Genomic DNA, 23,890 nt, shown 5'->3' with positions numbered 1-23,890 from the left:
TCCCCTTCAGGCGGCTGTTTTTGTTTAGAGTTTGTCTATAGCAGATAATCCTGTACAGCCGTTATCATGCAGTGTAATTATGTTGTTGGCTGGTAAAACAAACCAACAGGTAAAACATGGATTCATCTACGGTATGAATACGTTTGGTTTTTGTCAGGATGTTTTCAGGGCTTTGAAATGTTTCCCTAAAATGGGGTTAAATATGACACAAGTCAAACAGGATGCAAGAAAACAAGACAGAACTTTAGCAGAAATCAGAAGCTAGTCATAAGGAACAGATAATGGGCTGAGAAAGGAGTTATTCCTGATGTGAAATCACTACTTACAGGTAATAAGAGTAGGAATAAGCATGTCTTCTGAAGCATGGTGAGGTGAGGCCGATGATGACAACAGAGCAAAACCCAGAAGAAGGACAAACACATTGGATTAGTTCATGGTTTGAATGAGAAATTATTTTTGACTGGTTGACATTTTAAACTGTTAGCCTACATCTTTCTTATGTTTCAATTTGTTTTATATCAACCTGTACAGCCTACCCACCTAGCTGCTATGTCTGCTTGTCTCTTTGTGTGTCCTCATATGAAAACTTATGAAAGATGTTGACGTCTATCAACTTTGTCTCTCTGGATTGGTTTCATAAAGCTTTTGCAGATGCCGAGTCCCTGTCAATCTGACAGTTTGACAGAATGCCTATCTTGCTGACTGACCATATGCTGAATGTCTCTCTGCTGCCTGCTGGGTCAAAAGGTCTTTCTGTAGTTAGTTTACTTTGTCTATTCAAGACTTGCTGGATCATTAGATCATCTATGGAAGATTTCACAGTCGTCTCTAGCCATTACTATCTGAAATAATCCACTGTAAACCTGCTGTGACAGTGGTCAGTAGTCAATCAAATAAATTAGAAGTAATAAGGAGCTCTATGGTTTGTGAAATGATGATTTCACTCGTGAAAAAAATACTTTTTCTCCGTAGATTGGCCTGTTCGTTAACTTTAAAGAGATGAAAACACAGACATTGTATCCATCCATTATTAACTCCTGTGCTCTGTGCAAACACCATGTCACACACTCTGGTGAGTAATAGCAGTATGATATATGATTATTGAATTAATGAGGAAAATAACACAACTGCAATCAAACAATACGTGTGGATTTAAGTATACATTTCAATCTGCATAATTCAATGAATAAAAGCTGAGAAAGAAAGTTTGTTTTCATGACTTCTTTGGGTACCATGTAAAAAAAAAAAAAACATATATTCATCCACTGAGCAACAGTAAAGCAGATTTTAATCACTAACTATCTTTAAATTTAGAAGGTGGAAATGAACCCAAAATTGTTCAAAGTGGTACCTTATTTTTTAACATGATGACAAACAAATAGAAAAATGATGTTGGATTTTGTGTCTTTAGCACTAAACCAGGTATGATTGCCTAACTTTGGAGATACCCTTACTGTCTACTGCTTTTACTGAACAGAGTGTATGCTAATGTGTGCATGGAGCACTGGAACCATTGATTTACCAGGAACATGTGGACATTTCACTGTCTATATTCTCACCACCTCAGAGTTAATCAACAGGCCAGTCTCCCCAATACGTTAAATATGTTTAAACTGCAGCCATTCTTGGCCATTCAAGTAATAAATTAACATTTAAGTTAAGCCTGTAAGAAAAAAAACAAAAAATTAAAAAAGAAAAACGAAAAAAATTAAAAGCAGGTGCACATCTGATGCCTCCATCACCAACAGGCTGGTGCAAAGACAGATATGGAATGAGGAACGGTAGAAAAGAGCAAAAGACAGAAGATGGAAGTTTGGTGGAGGAACAAATGGAAGCAGAGATGATTCTTTAGTTGCATGAAGAGCGTGTGTTGTTACTGGCAAGGATTTGGATTTATAGGGCTCATTCGCAGAAAATGCAGCATGTATTATTGATGTTATTGTTATTATTATTAGATATCTGGAGAACGTATTTGTTAAAGTGTGAATTTTTACTGCATATGTGGAAAAAAACTAGTATAAAGTTTTTGTGGCTCCAGAGGAAGCTGCATGTAATCTGAAAAATTGTCTCCAGCGATGTCACCCAGTCGCTAAGTTGCATTGTGGGTAATGTAGGTACCAGGGTTTTTTTTTTGTCTATAATGAGTCCAACAGGGTTTTAGAAGTGCAATGACGGACTAGTGGCCTGCTTTTCTAAACCTGGCGCCTACATTCCCCACAATGCAACTCAGCCACTGCGTAACATCACTGGAGGTAAATGATAACATTACATGTAGCTACACCAGGAGCCACAAAAGGTTTTATACTGCTTTTTTCACATCTGCAGTAGTCCTGCAAGACCTGCAAACACACTTGAATGTGTGTGGAATTACCCTTTAATTAGTTAAATGAATGAAATACATTGTTATTTATAGGGTAAATAAATAAATAAATGAGAAGATTAAATAGAATAAAATAATAAAACACATCAGAACTGTGCCAAGAAATATCAGACGTCTTAAGTCTTTCACCAAAACTTTTCATCCGTCCCTTCTGTATTTTACTTGAGAGCTCAGCCACAGAACTATACGTCTGCATACCACTCGATCAACATGTCATTCATCCGTACTGTTTTTGTGTGTGCGTGTGTGCATGCGTGTGTGTGTGTGTGCATCTGTGTATCTGTGTGTGATACTGGACTCGCTGCAGTGCCTCTGTAATGGTTTGTTGGCAACTTTTCCCTTTGGCATGCTTCAACTGGTGTGAGGCCAGGGATAAGGATCTCATAACATTAAAGGAAATCTGACACACACACACACACACACACACAAACACACACTACATTGGTCAAGATCAAGGACTGAAAAAGGTCAATATTTGTGTTGACATTTAAAGAAGAGAATATCTATCTATCTATCTATCTATCTATGCTAAAGGAGATATAGAAAGAAGGCTGACTCAAGCATATTCCTAACACGCTCACACACACACACACTACTGTTTCACTCCAACAGCCTTTATTCATACACACCTATCATATTCATCTCAATACACACCTGTGCACACACACTATTCACACCTGAGTTTTATTTTTTTTAACCTACCTACACACACACACACACACACACACACACACACACTCTCTCTCTGTCATACCCATAACCGTTTTTAAGGGCTCTGCTGACATTGTCCTTATGATATTAATAAAGTGCAGAGCGCTGAGAGCCCGGCAGTAAAAGCCACAGCCGTTAAAACTGGTCATAAATATTAATAAGGCGTAGAAAAAACACTCCACCAGGTTGTGCACGGCAGAGAGAGGGCGAGAAGGTGTGAGTGAGAGAGGTACTGATGTATTTGTAACATGACGATAACATGTTATTGTTCATGTGTGTAAAAAATTATCAGCCAACGAGGGCTGTGGATATTTTTAGCACTTCTGAGAAGAATTGATTTCAGAATGTGGCAACTCTGTAAAAAGCACAACAAAGTGATGCAGATCAGACAATGGGTGGCTATCTGTTACAGGAAGCTGTCAAAAACAAATTAGGGTCTAGTAAATGAAAACTGGCAGTTACTTCTTTGTCCTGCAGGCACCGAATGTGTCTTTGACTTCAATGTTCATAAATGGACTATTTCTGTGCATCTTCTAATTAGGGGCACTCGACATAAAGACCCAGGTCTTTGCAATTATTGAAGGAGAAGAGTGAAAATTATTTTAGCTCAAATACACTTTGTAGCAAATATCTGCCCTTCAATTTTTCATGTAGCCGGTAAATCCTGGGAATCTTCCAATCTAAGATACGGGCTGTCACAATGTTGCCTCAAATCAGCACAAGGCTGTGTCAATATATGATGGGGAATGTGCACGCTGAATAATCCTTTTATCATCCTAAAAACCCATTTGAACATGAAACAAAGATTTCAATGGTGACCTCATGTTGCAAATATGGGTGTAACTAGTCCAACCAACAAACTCAAAACAATTTTCTATTTAATAATGTTAAAGTTTCCGTATGTTTTAACTGATCAAACAGTCTAACTGACACCCAAAAGGTATTAACATTGGCCTTTTGGGGTAGAAAGCCAGCCATCTTTCCCATCAGGGGCCGAGAAGAGGAGGTCAGAATGGTTTATAACGTATTTGCCACTGTCTGTTTGTGTCTAATGTCCATCCACATCCTGTTTCAATAGGAATAAGGGCTATTCTTGTGGGACCTTTAAAAACCTTTGGAGATATAAGCAGGGTGGACATTTATATCAATCCATTCATATTTCAACACATTAATCTATGAGAAAAATCAAGATGTGTCATCTTGTGGATTTTAGGGCTGTTGTATCAACTACAGACTGTACTTTTGCGTTTTCGTATGCGTTTGCCACATTGCCACATTTGAGATCATTGCAAAACTGTGTGCATATGAGCGGATACATCATTATAAGAACTTTTGACTCACTAACATTGGTATTGGCCCCAAAAATCATGAATCCGTAGAGATCTAGTTTTCTCTGGACATGTAGCACCAATTTCAAAACTATATGCGTCTTTCTACTGCATAGACTGTATTCTACCACCCAGTTTCATCTTTCAAGCTATGAAATACCTCTTTAACTGAGATCAAATCTATCCCTACTGCCCTTAATGTGCAGTTTCTAGCCATTCTGCTTGAATGCAGTCTTACATGACTGAACGTCAGTAGCTATACTGGTTGTTATACATTGAACAATGTTATACATTCTAGGGTGAGGTTGTTTGTCACGGCTTTATGCCACATGCAAACAGCCTCCCAAGGAAAAATAGATGCAAATATCGTATTTGTATAATGGTCACATTTTTTTCCTAGCTTTGTATGGAGGACATTTACTATACACATAAAGACACACCCATCAGACACACTCCTCTATGCTGGGGCTTATCTTGGCTTTGAATGAATAGTTTCTGCTGCAAACACGCACGACCATGTTCACACTGATATGATGGCTATAGTTTATCATGGCCTTATATGAATAATATCAGCTAAAAAAATACACATACACCACAAACACCTCGACATGGATGTGACTTGTTACTTATCATGGGTCTCTGCTAGTTATATTGGCCCACCACCCCATCACACACACACACACATATTTCAACAATGACATGACGGCTATAGTTTATCATACCTATATAAATGAATAGTGTGTCATGAAGGAATACTTTTCCTTTCTCTACAGGCTGACTTAGATGAAAAATATCTCACCTGCTGCATGAACACACTTTTTCTTTCATAGACACACACATACACACACACACACACACACACACACAGGCCTACAATCTGTCATCTACACACCAACATACACCCACAGGCTGCTTATATATATATATATATATATATATGTATATATATACACATACATACATACATACATACACACACACACACACATATATATATGGTCAGATACATACACATACACAAACACAGAAACATGAACATAAGGCATCTTACTGACACGTGTTTCATGTGCATGCTGTCAATGTAGCTTATTAGCACCTCATTAACGTCAATTTCCTTGGACGTGATGGGTAGAAAACAAATGTGTGTATGTTAGTATGTTAATACACACACACACACACACACACACACACACACACACACACTAGCTGAAGACGGGTGGCAGGGCGTCTAAATGAGGAGAAAGCTGCCTTTTACTCCATTAGTACTGTCAACGTACTCTTTAGCAAAGCACACACGGGTGCTTAATGGGCAGCAGTATATGTGTGTTAGTTACATTGTGTGAAGGTAAAAAATACGGGTTGGTTGAATAGTGAGTTCATAAATGAGGCTTAAAAATGCCCTTAGAGTGACAGGTTTCCATCTCTATTCCTAGTCCACAGTAGTTAATTAGCACTCTGTTACAAGACAGATGTCCACATGCCGTGTGCATATGGACACACTCTGGAATGAATGCAAGGAAATAAATTATGAATCTATAAATAAATGTCAAAACAAATGTATTCTCTGTGGCAGAACGATTTCTTATCTATTAAAGTCTAATTAAATCTCCATGCTCAGGTTAACTGTGGTGCAGGTGGTGATTTTCTGGATGGCGAATGACCAGATTTATAGATTTTATCAAGCTGGATGTTTTGAGTTTGAGTTTTGATTACTTTCACATAATGCACAAGGCTGAACATCTTCGGATTATTCAGACAATATTAGCATATGTGTATTATCAACATGATATCAATATAGCAATAGTGAATATCATGATATTGCAACATCCCTAGTCATAATATGTGAAATGTTTGTCAGCAAGTTTTATTTTGAAAATCGAATCGGACTGCACTTAAATAGATTTTTATAGTTTTGGTCACCATTCATGTTGCTTATGAGAACATTTTACTCAGCAGCTTCTCACTCACTGCTTTATAATGGGAGTTATTTGCTGCTTAGGCTGACCAAACAGGCTGTAAACTAGTATACACATAAATAAAAATGAAAAGTTGTTTTACACAGTTGTACAAAACCCTTTAATTTCACAGGAGAACGTTTGAAAAGTTATCGCCAAAGACATTAACGCACTTGTAAAACACCAGCAGTTTTACAAAGCAGTTTAACGATACAAGTGTTTTCACCTTCAGTTTTACCTCCAAATAATTTGGCTTTAGCTGAACTGTGGATTTGTTTACAACCTGTCTGACAGCTTGCATTTCTTGCTCTAATAGTCTGGATTACACAGCTGTGTCTAGCATCCCTGGATCTCAGTGATTAAACTGGAGAGTAAAATGTTATCATAACCAACAGGAATGAAGAGGAACAAGAAAATAAGACTCTTGCTCGATGTCCCAGTCTACATGTGATAATACAGTACACAAATGTGTATGTGTGTGTGTGTGTGTGTGTTGTGTGTGAGTAAATAGCCAGCCATCAGCCATTATACCAGAGCTGTAAGTGGACCATCAAGCATTTATCTCAGCAAGCAGCAGAGTCCATTATTCAACCATGTGTCACATTTGCAGAATGGGGGTCAAGTCCAGCTCTGTTGCGGCATGTGTATCTGCGTGTGTCTGTGTGTGTGTCAACATCGCCAAATTATCTGTGAATAAGTACGAGTTTAGCATCTGTCAGCATGGAGGCACTCAGTGTGTGTATGTGAGTATATGCGGCATATACCCCAATTTGGAGACTGAAACACACACAGACCACAAAACCACCCACCCACACACACACCCACACATACACACACACACTTCAGACCACTTGGCCTTGTGAAAGCCTGCCATGTGCAGTGGATTCAGCCTGAGTCCATTCCCTGGGCTGACATCAGCTACTAATCGCCTCAATTCTCTTGTCATAGACCGAGCCCCTGAGGGTGCAGTATATTGTCCTGAAAGAGGATGTGTCCTTTTGCTCCCTCAGTGCGAAGGATCATCATTTATTTCTTGACTTTCCCGACTGGGTTGAGTGGATTGGGGGTGATTTAAGATTTTACAAAAAACTTTGGGTCAAGGCGCTCCCATAATTTCCCAATGAATCAACCATCACAGCGGTGCTTTTATAAACTTTTTCTTTCCTCAAGGAGTGATGTCGCTCACAAAGTAACTCAAATATAAAGTCACAGTGCCTCTCTTTCATGTATGACAAAAACAACAATAACCCTCTCCACCTCGTGTTCCCACCTTTCAAATCGCAACTTTATTTTGCAGTTGTTGATTTACAGCATGGTAAAAGGTGATAGTTTAGTGAAATAACACAACTTTGGATACGTTTAGAGTCAAGGTTTGATAACTGCAACAACTTTGGTTAAAAGGGAGACTTAAAGGTAAAGTAGGGCTTCAGGAACTAAAACCTTGTTGAGGTTAAGCTGAGGTTTTACACCATCACGTTTAACTGTCACCAATAAAAGACTTTTGGGAAAGTCAGAATTGAACCCTGTACAAAGTAAAACCCATTCACCATGACCTATACAACCTTAAACACAGTGTTTGTTCAACGTCGAACGCCTGCCTGAAGTTTTCTAACTTTCTTTCAGCTAAACATTGATTTTGAGATGGGGAAATATATTGCTTTTACTTATGTTTTTTTAGATAGTGTGGTTTTTTTTAATTTTATGTGACCAGATGGGCCAAACTGATTGACTCACTGTTAATATTACCTTCAAATTCTCGTCTGAAAATCACATGAAATCACTTCTCTGTCCTCCTGCGAGGCCACATCACTACCACATCCCCTTTCCCCTCTAGCAGATAGTTTTTCAGCAGAGTGGAGGATTTTTCTGTTACATTTCAAAAAAATGTTGTTTTCTAATCAAATGTAAGTTAAGATTCCACAGAAGTGTTAAGTAAAGGGATGTAGGCAGCTTTAAATACAGGCTGAGGTTTTAATAGAGAAAATTGACTCCAAAGCGATCGCGACCATGACGGGCACAGAGTGGATTGTCTTTGAGCCCAGAACAGTGTGGGTGGAGATATTTGTGAAGCGTTACATTTCATTCGGCACGATATTACCACATATCTCCTGCTTAATCTCCCACCTCTGTTATATTTGTTGCAGCCAAACACATAATTTCTGACCTACGAAGATGTGCTAATTATTTAACCTGTTTCTAATCCTGGGGGCGGCGTGCTGGCTCAATTCTCGCATCTGAAAATCCCTGCCTGAGTGCTTGCTTTATGGTGAGATGTAATCCATTATGCCACCCTGTTCCCACTTTAGAAAGCAGGAACACTTAATCTCCTGACTGACTTCTTATCTTTCCATTTGCAATTGACTGTGGGTGTAGATTTCATAATTACTGACAATGCATCACAAGCAAATGATCGGGCGAGTATCAGACAAACAATTCAAACATCTCTCACCATACAGACACAATGAGAGGTAAATTTTGATGCAATGAAAGTCTTCAGACACGTTGTAGTCATGTTAAACGTGCACATTTTACAAGAAAATGAAGGAATAAATCAGTGAGCATAGATGACATGCAATAATGACGTACAGATGACTTAATATAAATGATCAAATATACCTGAAGGAGGTATGCCGAAAGCATCTTACATAGGTTAACTTAATAATGATGTCAAACATCATACGTAACCATTTTAAAAGTCCCATTTCCACCTGAAGATTTTTCTCAGATTTAACTTAAGATGCAATTTCAGCCATCAAGTAGAACAAAGAAGACAATACAATAATGATGCTAATACAGGGAAGACAGAAGACATGTACGTAAATGAGGACTTCTATAATGGCTTAGATTAGAAAGACCTAAATTTCAACCATTTAGTGACACAGATCTGGCTGTTAAATGGCAGCGAGAGAAGCATAAACTTCAAGTGGTTTCTCAGCGCTGAAGCAGCCAGGTGAAAATAAACTGTGCCACAGAGATTAAAATATGAGGTGGTTCATGTTTCACACTCTTACAGAAAAAGGATGTGTAGCTACCAGAACATATTTTACTGTTGCTTAGGACAGCACATTCTGGGGCTCTTTTTAACAGTTTTGAGAGTTTTAACCACAGCAATTAGCACGTGTATGTGCACACTGTCAGCACATTATTGCTGTTTAAAGGTAAGAAGGGGTGTTGAAATTCAGCGTTATACCAAATTAGATTTCTTTTCTCTAAAAGAAACAAGTCCCACTTCTTTAAAGTGACATTTGAACAAAATGATTTGTTTTTTTTCATTGTGCTATTCTTAATGGTTGGGCCATTTGTGTATCATACCTAATGACTAATTTTTCATTCACATTTTTTAATATTCAATCAGATTAGTACTGGAAATAGCACATCCATTTTCCAGGTGTAACCTCAGTCATAGTCATAAGATGCATTTTTGAAAACTGCTGAAAGCCAGAAAAGGCAGGGTGAGAGTCACAGTGAGGAACGGAGTGGATGTGTTGATGTCTAGAAATAAACATACAATACCCCACGCTCAGAGTTCTCCACGTGTGAATCTCTCTATCGGAGCAAGGGCAAGGCAGGTACAGGACAGGACAGGAAGGGGTGGAGCCAAAGACAGGAAGCAGGAAGATAGAGAGAGACATTAAAGGGTGTGAGACTTGAGTCAGAGAGGCGCCATCGTCCACTGTGATGAGAAATGTCGTTCATCTTTTTCCATATTGTTGGGTTGAGACTGACTCTGAAAGGCTGCACCTCTTTAACTGCAGCACTCCTTTCTGTTTTCCGAGTAAAATAACTACAACATGTCTTCCCAGGCTGAATTCAGAGTCTTACTTTTCCTATTTTCTGGCACATATCCAGTGTCATGGCTGTCTGATACTGACAATGAACTGAATGCTGAAACGTTTGTTCTCCAATTCTCTCTGTTTTGCATGGCTGTGACTTTCACAATCTTTTCTCGCTAATCCTTTAACACGAATTCTGAACCGTTGCACATAGCCCTACACACAAATTTGTGTCTGTGTCTGGAGAACAGTGAACATGAATGAGCTGTGATAGGCTAAAGAGGGGGAAAAACAGATTTAATTTGATTTTTATCTGTTTAGGCAGCCATGAAAAGATCAGACCAGCCCCATATGGGTTGGAAAGCAGACTTTCTCTTGCAGCATAAATCACCATGTTGTGCCAGTGTGTGGGACTTCAGTGGGTTTTCAGCAGGAGAGCTGTTAAGTGATGTATCAAGACTGAAGGATCTATCAAGGTGACAAGTTTCAAACATAGAGACTTTAACAGGTACAAATCCCAGAGTTTCATAAGTGGCATGAACAATTTCTCAGAGAGGGCTCCATGAACACTGTACAAAGAAAACAGGAGTCGGGAGACGCAGGAAACATTCAGAGGAATCAGTCAGTCAACAGCGGAGTATAGAGAAGCTTGGAGTGGACGTGGAGCCATATTGAGCAGAAAAAATTCATTTCAACCCCATGTTTTTGAATTTGAAGACATCTTGTCATGAGCGATGATGTCGAAATTCTACCGTGTCAAACTATCTCAAATCTGTTTTTGCGTTGCAGCCTGTAGATCAAACTTCAGAGAGAAAAACAGTGAATTCATTTAGCCAATCGGCTGTCTGTTTAGCAAAGTGACACATTTAGTTACTCAGTCAGACACAAACTTCTGATTGCAACGCTTATTTGACTGATTTTCATTCTTTCAGAATAATGAGAATAAATTATCCATTTTAATTATTTATTTAGGACAGAATCAAGAAAGGGGGGAAAGCGACAGGATGTTTATGGGAGAAAGATATCAGATGTAACCATGGGATGTCTGCTTATTGTTGTTACTGTTGCTGTCAAGATGTTAAGAGCTAGTGGAGGAGGAGAGTGATTGAGTAAGCTGGAATGGATCAGCCTGAGTGTTGAAAGCAATGGATGTATAATTTCATAGATATTCAGGTGCAATAGTTTTGCAGAAGTATGATTGGAAAATGCACAAAGAAACAATTGAGGTATTTTGAATTAGACCACTGAGCACTAACTGAGAGCACAATTTTCTTTACAGTGCAAATGAGTCTCAATTAAACCAATATTATACTATTCAGCTGTGCAAACTGACTCATTTAGACTTTAATTCAAGGGTCAGTTTACTTTATAGTCAAAAATGCTGCTAATGATACTCCCTTTCAGACTGAGGTTACTGCAGAAAGCTCACAGTAAGTAAATTACTTTGTTATTCAGGTATCTCATCACAACAGATTGACTTGTTGCCACCTCTTTTCTAGAATAAGAAAAACCTATTTATAGTCCAATTCTGTTCAAGTACCAACTCTTCATTCTCCTACAGCCACCACAATTGTGATATACACCATCTAAGCCTCATGAATCTATTTGCACACACATTCACAGGTGTACTGCTGCCGGAGTAGACCTGAACGATGCTCCAGCACTCTTTTTCTCCAACTGAGAAAATAGAATATTCACAGCTTGCATAATCCGGTTGAAATTCATAAACATTTTTTATGGAAAAAAATGCAGTGGAGCCAATAAAAACTGATGGAATGGCCAAGCTGTCATATTGAGAAAGAGAGAATAAAGAGAAAAATCTCTTCTCTGCATTTGACCCATTCCTGAGGAGCAGTGAGCAGCCATTGTACGGTGCCCGGGGGACCAACTCTAGGTTTTTATAAGGTGGTGGAAAAACCCACAGGGAGAACATGCAAAATGCAAAAGGCCCCAGCTGGGAATCAAACCCAGAACCTTCCTGCTGTGAGGCAACAGTGCTAACCTGTGAGCTAACATTGTCTGACATACAAGACATTGTGGATACTAGATTGTATAGACTGATTCATAACATTGACATTCCACCTTCAAATTTGCAGGTTGCCTTTGAGTGGCACAGTGAATTAAATCATTTTTCTCCAGTCTCAAGCTGGTGCTTACTATTCATTTTTAAAGGTTGCCAACATCCTTTAATTCATTATTCACTGTCTTGACAGTTTCTTTGTTTGTGATGCATTTGCAAAGAAAAACTACAAAGCCAGCTTGTGCTGCATCCACAATGCCTGCTGGACATGAAAGCTTGCTACATTTTCATAGCATAGCCTATCAGATGAGCTAGTCATCTGCCATCACTTCAAATTTCCCTCAGAATTGATGCTTATGGCTCGCTATACTAAAGAAGCTAAGCTAAGAAAAATGAAAACAACGGCATGATGTAGATAAACACGCCAAAACACAGCTGCCACCAATGTTACCAAGCTTTTAGGGCTTGCCTAACCTGGCAGGTTCAACAACGAGATGTTAAACGGGACATGCAGACATAGTGCATTGACCACCAACAACAGCTTTCTCTTTATTTTCTCTCCTACATGTCACAAATGCTAACAACTCCTGCCTTACAGCTAGTTTTTGAGGGGCGAAACTACAGTTTTGTGCTCTCCAGTTGGGTGGCTTTTAAATGATGATGTTACGATGAAAACGTGCTCTGCGACTGATGACTGTAAGCTATCGGCAATGAGCTATGCCATCGGCCACTGGCCCAACCCTACCTCACTACACCTCTGCTCATACTCATGTGAATCCTTATCTATACAGTTTTACTTTTTACACATGAGATGGATTTGTTCTAAATGTTCGTGTTTCCAATGATTTAAAGGGAAATCACCTCTGGCTGCTCACTATTACTTCTTGTATCATCTTAAGCTAAGGTGGCCTTCTCTTCTTAGTAGACAAGGACTCTTTTCAAGCATTTCCAGGGCTGAATCTTTTCCCACAAAATCTAAGGTGTTTTCATGTATAATAATTCAGAAATGTAAACCATTAGGAACTTTAAAGGAAGTGTTGGCTCTCAAGGACACTGCAGACTCAGATATGAGAGAAATATTTTGGTCTGTGTTTGGCCGAGAGCAGCGTGTCTGTGTTTGCAACCATCTCTTTCCACAGTCCCATCTGGAGTTCTCTCTAAATCTGTGTGTGTGTCCATGTGTGTAACAATCCATGGCTCTACCCCTGTCAATATTGGCTTCAAATGCTCTTGGAGGAGTATCAGGCCGTGAGGACACACACATGAAAACACATACTCACACACAAAGAGATGGCGGCATGGCACTGACTTTGATAACACACGTATTTTATATCCAGCCACACGAACTAAATAACAAAAGAAAAAAACTGCTCAGCAGAGAGATGCACATGTAAACACGACTGACACATACAGAAAAACACACATTCTGCTTTCTCTCTCTCTCATACCGACACACAAACACACCAGCTGTTCCACTACAGACACTAACAAAATGCTGTCTCCACTAATAAAACAACACATACTCTGTGCTTCAGATTTGTGTCTGTGTATTTATGTGTAGCTGTGCGTACATACTGGATGCTTCTTTGTGTGTTTGCATACACACTGACTCCAGTGTGTATGTGTGTGTCTCACATCCTTGACTTTGCACACATCGTTCTGTCTTTCTGTCATTTGTACTGTAATACTGCACCTACTTGTCCACTGCAGCCTTACTTGTGTGAGTACATCTTTACTGTAGCTGTATGCCATTGTCTGTGTCTGTGTCTGTGTGTGTTTTGAGTGTGAGCGAGTGTGTAGACAGGACCCAGCTCTGGTGGGCACTAATACTGCATCTATAGCCTGTGGCAGGCCTGTTGCTATTCAGGTAACACCTTGGTCTCCATCTGCAGTCTCTAAGTGACTTCATGAACTTGTAGACAGTATTTGATTTCACTCTAACACAAAGTACTGTGACGAATTGTCACTGAAATAATGTTTTTATATAATTACTGACTTGTCTAAAAAGAGTGAAATAAAACATGTGAATGCCAGGGAGAAAGTGAGTGAGTCTCTGATTTAGTTCCTAGATTTATCCTACTTGGTTGAAAATGTATAAAAACCTTTCTCACCCTGCCAGCAGCTCATGGGTACATTAGATCTAATACAAAGGGAAATCAGCATTTTCACTCTTCTGAGCCATCCACACCAAGAACAATAACTTTAATGACAACAATGTGAGCTTCCACACTGCTGAACGACAGCGTTCTGTAAACAGTGGCGGCCGGCATGCGCTGCAAGCTCTAGCTGTGTCAGCAGCTGAGGAAAATGTTCACTGATGATCTGTTGCTGCTTTACATTACACAGATAAACAAGTATAAAACCAAAAGGATATGGTTTTAGGTAATTTTTCAAAGATGAGCGAAGTAAGGAGAATCTAACACTTTTACAACATTTGTCCTCTTTTGAAAACCAATGTCATTTATACGTTTGTATGAGTCAACATCAATTATCCGGGCGATCGTCAAAGAGGAGATCAGGAATGACGTAACAAGCCTCAGAGACCCCATCGTTACATTAAAGAGTATTTAGTAGAAAAATGTCCCCCAAATTAAGCTCATTGATGGACCTGCACATTTGGACATCATTCATCAAATCAATTGGAAAGTGATCTGAAGATATTGTCCGCCACCACCATTGTCGTTATAGTTGTGGTGTGGCCATCGACTAAATATTCATAGTTATTGTTATCGATCTTGATGTGGATGGCCCTTTTCACTAATGCATCCATTTGTTTACATCAGTATGAGTTTAACCCAGCTCTGAGGACACATGCATACTTTAAATAAACAATAAAACATATGGATATGGCTCTGGTATGGCCTGACCGACCCGGGCTCGCCTGTCAGGACCTTTTAAATACACCAAAGCCCTTCAGGTGAGGGTTAGAATTAATAATTCAGACATTTCTGCACGAATGCCAGAATACAAGAGTTAATGTGAGCAGGCAGATGTAGAAGCACTCCATTAGGGCTTTGCTACATACAGCCACGGGTGATATCAAAAACTGTTGTTCATTTGCTTGTTTGCCTACAGTCTTCAATTGTGTGCTTTTTCTTTGTTTTCATCTAATCTATGCGACCATAAAGGTTGTGTCTCTCTTTTTTTAATGTTGACCTGGACATGACGGCGGTAAGAAAGCCTCAAATAAAAATAAAATCACAGAAGATGGCTGCAGGGTCAGAATTTTAAAGAGCAGATGAAAGAAAATAGGAGCGAAAAAATTTAAATTCCATATTTTTCCATCAATTTGCAGATCCAGAGACGTCACCTTTTCTCAATTATTTAGTCGAGATTTGCTTCTCTGGCATCACCCCAAAAAAAATCAGCCTGCGCTTAGGGAGCTTGAGGAACATTAATTATTCATCCATTCTCCTCTCAACCTTTTTATGAAAAGTGTGTCTTCCAGTGCTGGTTGTTTAGAGCCCTCGGGGCCACCTGGCTGTAGAAACATCGAATCCCCATTAAGACTTCAGCCATGTCCAGCGTTATTCACTTTTACATTACATTATTAGTAACATCGCATGGCTATCCTCGAAAAATGAAGTCCATTTGGAACATGTGTAACGGCGTTCTGAAAGATTAATTGGACAGTGGTTCGTGCTCCCTTCCCGAGAAAAGTTTTGTCATGGAATAATTTATGGGCTCTGAAAGGCATGTAAAACACTTTCGATTTTTTAAAGAAAAAAACACTTTTTTCTGCCACCGGGACGACTGGCTAAAGTGTGCGGAATGAAATATAGATGACCTCAGAAAACGGTCAATGATATGGTAAACTTCCCACTGTCCGAATCCATTTGTCAACACGCCCTTTGTCAATTCTTTTTCTTTCTTCTGTCTCCGAGGCTCTTCACTATCGCTTACTGTCATTTTGCTCCTTTTCTTTTTCTGTGTTTCTGCTACTTTCTATGGATATTTTTCTTCCCTCCATCTGCAAGTCTTCCTGCTTTCTCACCCTCTTTCTTTTTTCTGTCTTTCTGCCATACTTTCATATGTGCTCCAAGACTCCATTTGACCTGAATGGGACCTTTAACTCTGACTGATGGCCTGGATTAGCTTGAGCTCACAAGGATCTGAGCAGCTTCTTTCTTTTCTTTCTCTTCTTCGACAAGGTTCTTCTTTTTCTCACTCCTACACCCACCATGGTGGTGTTTGCCCTCTAATTGGCCTTTTTATGTATATTATGCCCTGTTAGCCTGGTTAGCATCTGATTAGCATATCCATTTGACCCCCAGGTTAACCAGCACTGCCTTGTTTTCATCTCTGATATTCTTCAAACCTTGTACATTTTCTTCCTTCCCTATTTTATGCATTGCTTTCTCATTCTGCTTCTCCCCTATATTCCCCAGCGGCATCCTCTTCTGAAGTCTCTAACTATACGTATCTTGTTACTCCCGGCATGTCTCTTCCTCTGGCTCTAATATAGTTTTATCCTCTTGGTGTTTTGGATATTCTTTGTTAGCCTCTGATTAGCATTGCCAACTGACCCTCTGCCCTCTCTGACTCCCCAGCCTCCTTTGCTCACTTGAAATTGATGAAGTGTTGTATTCTGACTGGCAATAAGGTATCCGCCAATTTCCGAGACTGTATTACTGTTGGTGGATTGAGTTTTCATGTGTCTCTGATTGTTTACGACCAGGCTCAAGGGATTTTGTTCTTTTGTTTGTGGTGAAAAACAGCCAAATAGCTTTTAATTGTACTGCTCATGTGTGTTTTTTTCTCCCCTAACGTAAAGCAGAGCAGTCATATGCATGGCCTTTCTTTGGGTGGTTGGTTAAGTTGTATCACTACAACATATGTTTTCCATTGTGGCACAGAAATATGTACATGTATGTTGAAAGATTCACTATATCCTTGTGGCAAACATATTCAGTCTCACGCTGCCCGAATGTACACAGTAAATTCATACAAATGTCAATTGGTTTATGGAGTCTTTTCACGATATGGAGATTCACGATATCCTTGGAGCGAACATGTTCAGTGCCATGCTGCCTAAATGCACACAGTATATGGCTCTTACTCCTTGACTGAATACAAGGTCCTGTTTCCTTGTAACATGGGCATGGACATGCTAGGAGAACTAGATAGAGTTTTTGAAGATATTGTAAATTCATACAAATGTTACTTCTGGTTTTGTTTTTTCCTCCTTTTGGTTTACTGTGTCTTTTCCTGGGCCAGCTGCTTTCTACTGCAGGACAGGGATACACATCTTGCTTTGCCTGGGGGCCACTTTTGAAAAATGACAGGAGGCCAGGGGCAAGTTATTTAAAAAATTATAATAATAATGGAATTCATATAATCAGATAAAATGAATACATATTAAAAAGGCCCATAACTTATCTTTCTTTTTAATAATTAATTTAAATTAACTGAATAATTATTGGCACCAGGTGCGGATCAGATATTGGACTAAATTTAATAGCTGCAACTGTTCTGGTCACATGTGGAAGAGTTTATATCATTATCATCAATAAATGTCAAATGTATAGTTAAGTAAACTTAAGTCAGTTAACAGACAATGAAATGCTGTTTTAATAATTTATTAAGCACTGTTTATTGTAAAGTTGTAACTGATGTTTATAAACCTTTACAACTGCTTAATAAATGGTTTATAAAAGCATTTCATTGTTTGTTGACAGCAAAAAGTATTATCCTGAGTTTAATTACCTATAAGTTTACCATTTATTAATGATGGTTATTTTAAGGTGTTATTGTTGTCTTTCCCTGCTTACCCTCTGATCCTACTACACTACTGCACAACCTAAAAGGCAATCACGCGACGATCAGCCTGTTACAAACAACCTTATTTATCCCAGCACACAAAACTGGTCTATCTGTCAACCAAGGGAGACTCTTGAATATGTACTTATTGATATGAACAAACAAAACAATTATGTGAATCCATTTATTCTTATCATGAATTAGAAAATTTCTGCCATAGATGAGGTTAGGGTTAGGGTCTATTTTGTTGACCTATGTACAGATCCACAGTGGGAGAATTTTCTTTCATAAAATAAAATGTAAAAGATATGTACAAGATTATCTGTCTCAATATGTTTGGTTAAAGTAGCCAAAATGAGGCAATCGAAAAGTCATTATATACGTCTGAACATGTGAAAATTGCAGCTTAACGGACAGACAACTGCTGTGTAGCAATATTAACGACAGCATGAGATGTGATAAACCTAAAAATTTGCCTGAAATCACAACTGTCCCAGCTAAAATGTTGGCTCTATCATTACTGTGACAATTACTTCAACATTGATTATAGCTTTAAGATGACAAAACTGTGAGACATTTAAGAACACAAAGACACAACTTTAACAAAAAGACTTTCACACCTGATCTCACAACAAATATCCTCCAAATTATAGGTAGAAAATTGTCCTTTAAAAATAACAATACTAGTTCCTCAGAAAACAGCCCAGTTTTTTCGAGTCTACGCCACAACAATTATTTTCATATTTGCTTATAAGAAATTCTCACGATTTAAGGCCTTAGGCAATCAGACCAGGTAATTGTGTTTATTTTCTATTGCAGGAGTCAAATTAAAGAATTAATTTACTTTAATGATTGTTTCTCTGGAAAGTTTTGTATATTTTTCGAGTGTGAAGTAAGAAACTCACAAAAACAAGAAAAATGACAAGAAATGAAACCAATGTCCTAGCCAAGCAAATGTACAAGCATCATGTGAGTAAAGAGGGATGGAAGAATGGATGAAGTGATAGAGAGAACGAGAGAAAGTGAAGGAAAGAAAGGCAGGTGATGGTGGCAAGCCAGTGTGCATGTTAACACAGACACAGAAAGCTGTGCATGTCTGCTAACAGAAAGAAAAGTAATATAATTCATCTGGGTTTTAGATATCTAAACTCTGGGCACACCTTTCATTATTATTTATTTTGCCCTTCAGGGTTAGAGAGGATTAAGTACATCTCCAGTTTTAATACATAATTCTGACCTGTTATATTGCCTGAAGAAATGAAGAAAAGTTTGTGGCCTTCACAATCATAACAATCTCTGCATTACTTGCAACGTTTGATAAATGCTAATCTGTTGACTGGCACTGAACCTATACACACAGACAAAAAACATTTAAAATTTGGATTTAGTCGTCCCTATTACACGTTTACAGATCAATCCCTACATATTTGTATGATTATCTGTCCACATATATTCATTTCTACCTGCATATCATCTATGAGGACACTTGACATTATGAGGTCTAACTTTTAAATCTGTCTGTCTAATGTCTATTCTGGTTTAAAGATAAATGTAGTATTTGATTCATCAACACAGTCCAAAAACTTACTCTTACAAAATGGAACAGTGGTCTCAAAGATGATTAGTAGCCTCTATCTACATGCCAACACTGGTCTCATTGTTGGCATCTATAAACAGGTTTTTTAATCAGCTGCGGGTTCTGTTCACCATCTGCACTTACTAGAAAGAATGCAAGTTTCAGTTGAGTTTCCTGTGGATAAACAGTTATCGTCCTGCTAAGTGAAAACAGGACAAGGGCATACTTTCCTTTTACAATTTGGGCCCCTTGCTCTGAAAGCAGTAAAAAGTCTAATGGTGTGTTCACACAGACAGCGAAGCAAATTTTTCACATGTACAGTACAAAGGCAATTCAAAGACACAAATATGCAAAATTCTCATCATTCGGGTTAAAAAAAAAAATAAATTCAGCAAAAAAATTGTGTTCCAGGGATTTCCTGAGTGTTGAGTGGGGAAGGCTTGGCAGAGCAAGAAGGCAAAGCCGCTACTAAGCTGCTCTAAGCTGGCCAGCTTTGGAGGAAAGAGTTAGGTGCAGAGCCAGTCCTTCTGGGGGAATAAACACCCAGGGACACATCAGATTCTGCTCTGATCCAGAGATGTTTAACAACAGGAGGAGAGCTCAGAGATATCATTTTAACTTCTGGGATTAAACCTGGATTTATCTTCACTCCTATTTATCAACCTGACTGCAGCAGTGATCCACAGAGGTGACCTCCATTGTCGGGTGTTTATGTTCTGTGATGCTGACTGCCAACTGGAGCTCAAGGGGAAGTCTACTTTACTTCATGAACAAAAGGTTACACAGAGAAAAGGTGAAAAAGAACCAGAGTCGAATAAACAAACATTTTCCTGTGGTCAAACTCATGCAAGTAACACAAGTGGAAAATTTGCTTCACGTTCAGTGTGAACACACCATAATAGAGGCTACCAACTGTTTTGTCTATGCTTTTCGGGAATAGCAGTAAAAATCTACAATGGATGTGTTGATGATTCATAATTGTTAAAATGCTACATATAGCACCTTTAAGCTGCCAGTAAGTCCTGATGTTGGGTTTATTACCTACCTGCGTTTGAAGGTGAGGACGACACCGAGGAGGATGATGATGAACATGAGGATCCCTGCTATCACTCCGGCCATTTTCACAGTGCTGTCCACCTGCTTCTCTGGCTCCATGGCATCTGAATCCTGGGTGGATGCACCTACATACACACACACACACACACATACATACATACATACATACACACACACACACACACACACACACACACACACACACACACACACACACACATACATACACACACACACACACACACACACACACACACAGGTATGCACATAGTCACATCGGTAGGCAACCACATAAAAATAGCAGCACACACACTGAAAGGACCACATGTGCATGCACACAAAGCCACAAATACATCAGGCACTCATGCATACACACACTCATACAGCATCATTGAAAAACAAATTTTCTTACACATACATGTTAACCACAGAGACATAATGGACACACTTGATCCCAAGGTGAAGATACTCTAAACACAACCATATGCAAAGAGCATTACCAAAACGTATAGACATCACGTGGAGGGATGAAAACATTATCATGTCAAAGAACTCAATGAGGATACAAGGTTAATTCCAAACAGCATATATGAAGAGCTTTGTTAAACATGAAATGTTGAAGGGAGGAAACTATGACAACCCAGACTGTAAAAGGGTGATCTTGTGAAGACTCTTTGTGTTGTCATGTCAAAAATAGTTTTCGTTCACTTAGAAAAAGTTTTTCTTTTGCCAAATGTGATTATCTAATTTTGGAACAAAAAGATCAAATTCGTTTGGATGTGCCCACTGCCGAAAATATATCCTTGACCACCATGGACAGTCACATCCTGAAGCACAGGTAAAACTTACTTCAGTGGGGAGCATGGACACGATGTGCATATAATAAAACATGACCAAAAAAAATAAAAATCTTGTAGCCCATAAACAAGATGGCACTTCAATCAAATAATCTATACTAAAGAAGACAAAGAAAAATAGACAAAATTAAGAAGAGGATGGAAGACGAAGAAGATTGCCAAAATGTTGGAAGCTACAAGTTTTTTTTTTGTTTGTTTGTTTTTTTACACATTCTGAATTCATTCCAGGTTACAAGCATTGAAAACGGCCCAAGGACAAACGATGCACAAATGCAGATGTTAAACAAAAGGACGTTCAGGTCAAAACTACAAGCATGCACATAAGAAATGCCCGACATGCAGGACAATACAATATCAATATCAGTCAGTACAAGGTTTAAATAAGCTGGTAAACAAATGAACAAACAGAGAGGACAGAAAAAAAATGATGGTGTGCAGAGTGGATTTTACAGAAGGATGCTACATATTCACGCGGATAAGAGCACTACTATCAGTGTATGGTTTGATATAGAGGCCAGGAGGTGACTCCAATAGACTGAATGAGAGAAGGTACAGCCAGTGAATGAGAAGGAAGATAGGTAAAAGACAGAGTCACCTGCGAATGCAGAGAAGGGATGAACTTTACTTTCTGCTTGCTGCTTAGACTTGGACTCCATTTCAACACCGGTCAGATGATGATGATGATACAAACGCTTTATTTTTCTTGTTTCAATATTCTCTTTCTGTTGCAAAGTACAGCCCGTCCTTATCAGAATCAGCATATTGGTTGTGTAAATGTATGTTTATTAATAGATGGGGACCTCTGGTGGCTGTAGTAATTACGTCTGGGGCAAAAGAGAAAGTCAGGTGATGTAGTATATACAGCGACCTAGTCCTCATATGAGGGAGGATAGATGTGTCAAGCGCACCCGAGACACTCAGTAGACCGTATACCTCTACCAAGACCCAAGAGTTCCTTTTTTCTCTCACTCATAGATACTAGCCACCGAAATACGACTGCTTTTTTCATCAAGATCCATGCATTATTCCCTGAAATATTGACAAAAATGTCAAAAAACGCCTTGCATCTTGCAATGTTTAAGAAAGTAAGAAAAAAATCCTCGATTCTTCACTTTGTCCAGGTCCACACCAAAAGTTGCTGGGGGTCTATTCTGGGCCAAGACCCACCTTTAATCCAAATTTCGAGCAAATATGTTTGGTTTCGGTGCATAAAAATAACCAAACTGCAACGTTAATGACAAAGACTGACAGTTGCCTGCACTCTCAATGGTCATATAGGGTAGGCCTTTTTCATTTTGAGAACAGTCATATGTGTTGTTTTGGGAGTCACTGGCTATCAACTTGTTCAATCATTTAGGTATGCGGATGTGTTGGCCAAATAACAGGATCAGTGTTAGATATACACATTTTTTGATGACCTGTGTTCAGTCCTGACCTCTAATCAAATGATAAGCCTGCTTGTACCAGGTCAAACCGTCCTCTTGCTTGTCTAAGTTTTCTCGACCAAACCAATCTTTCTCCCCCATCCTTATTCATATCCAATCCCCCTCTGTTATCATCTCTTATTCAATCCTGTGTATACCTCTCCCATCTTTGCTTTTCCAGGTACTGTCTTGGGCCTGTAATTGGCTGGGGTGACTCAACACCTGAGATGATCCCCCACCATGACTCTCCCCTGCCCACAATATTTCTATCCCTCGTCGGCGTGAACGGACAACGAACAACACCACCGGGTTCATCCCCGTCCTCACATCCATTCATTTATCCTCATTATCTAATACTTCCTGTTTTAAAGCTATAAAATCACATTGTTGTGGTGTGGTTCCTGCTGGTGAAACTTTTCTGCTAGATGCTAATCACTATCTTGGAAGCCTAAATTTAACTCTAAATTGATCCTAAATGTATTACTATGGCTTCAGTACGACACACACATGAAAATGCAATAAACATCATATGTTGTTGTACCGAATGCTTGCTTTCTTTATGCTCTATGGCAAAAGTAATCTCTATTCCCCGGCAAATACCATCATAGGACAAAGATACAGATTTCAATCTAGGATCTCATGGAAGGACTTCAGAACAGCTGCTTGCTGACAATGGATTATATTGTCTTGTTTGGGTTTTTTTTTTTTTTTTTTCTAGTTATCCATGTAGTTTCAGTTTAAAAGATTTGGTGGTTATTGCTGCATTGTTCAGAACCCGTTGTAGAATTTTCTTAGATATCTTTGTCTTTCTCCATAAAATTGAGCCTAAGATACGATGAAAAGGAAACATGCTAAGCTGTCTGCATCATTTTCCTGAATGAATGTCTTTATCAACACAAAACTACTTGGTCGTAAGACACTAGTTATTTCTTTAATTTGATATAGTGCTTTCAAACTAATGCAATAGAAACTTCCAACTCAAGCAACAATAAGCAGGTAATTCATGTGACCTTCAAAAAGAGGAAAATTCCAAGCATACTTTTAGAAACG

General features: G+C 38.9%; 1 protein-coding gene across 8 annotated transcripts in view; it reads right to left on the bottom strand.

Moving 5' to 3' along the window:
- The window catches only part of ptprt (protein tyrosine phosphatase receptor type T), a 334,457-nt gene that overhangs the window by 95,163 nt on the left and 215,404 nt on the right, over positions 1–23,890 (bottom strand). For 3 of the 8 annotated variants that reach the window (XM_084348986.1, XM_084348989.1, XM_084348991.1), the window contains 2 exons: positions 20,549–20,684; positions 9,888–9,920 (listed from right to left, as the gene is read on the bottom strand). In XM_084348986.1, the coding sequence (XP_084205112.1) occupies positions 9,888–9,920; positions 20,549–20,684 (169 nt within the window). Of the gene's footprint in view, positions 1–326; positions 357–9,887; positions 9,921–20,548; positions 20,685–23,890 lie in introns of all 8 variants that reach the window. The other 5 variants (XM_084348987.1, XM_084348992.1, XM_084348993.1 and 2 more) reach the window with 4 other exon arrangements.

This window comes from Pagrus pagrus (genome assembly GCF_965226575.1).
Source record: "Pagrus pagrus genome assembly, chromosome: 3".
NCBI lineage: Eukaryota > Metazoa > Chordata > Actinopteri > Spariformes > Sparidae > Pagrus > Pagrus pagrus.
This window is presented reverse-complemented; position numbering and strand designations above follow the sequence as displayed.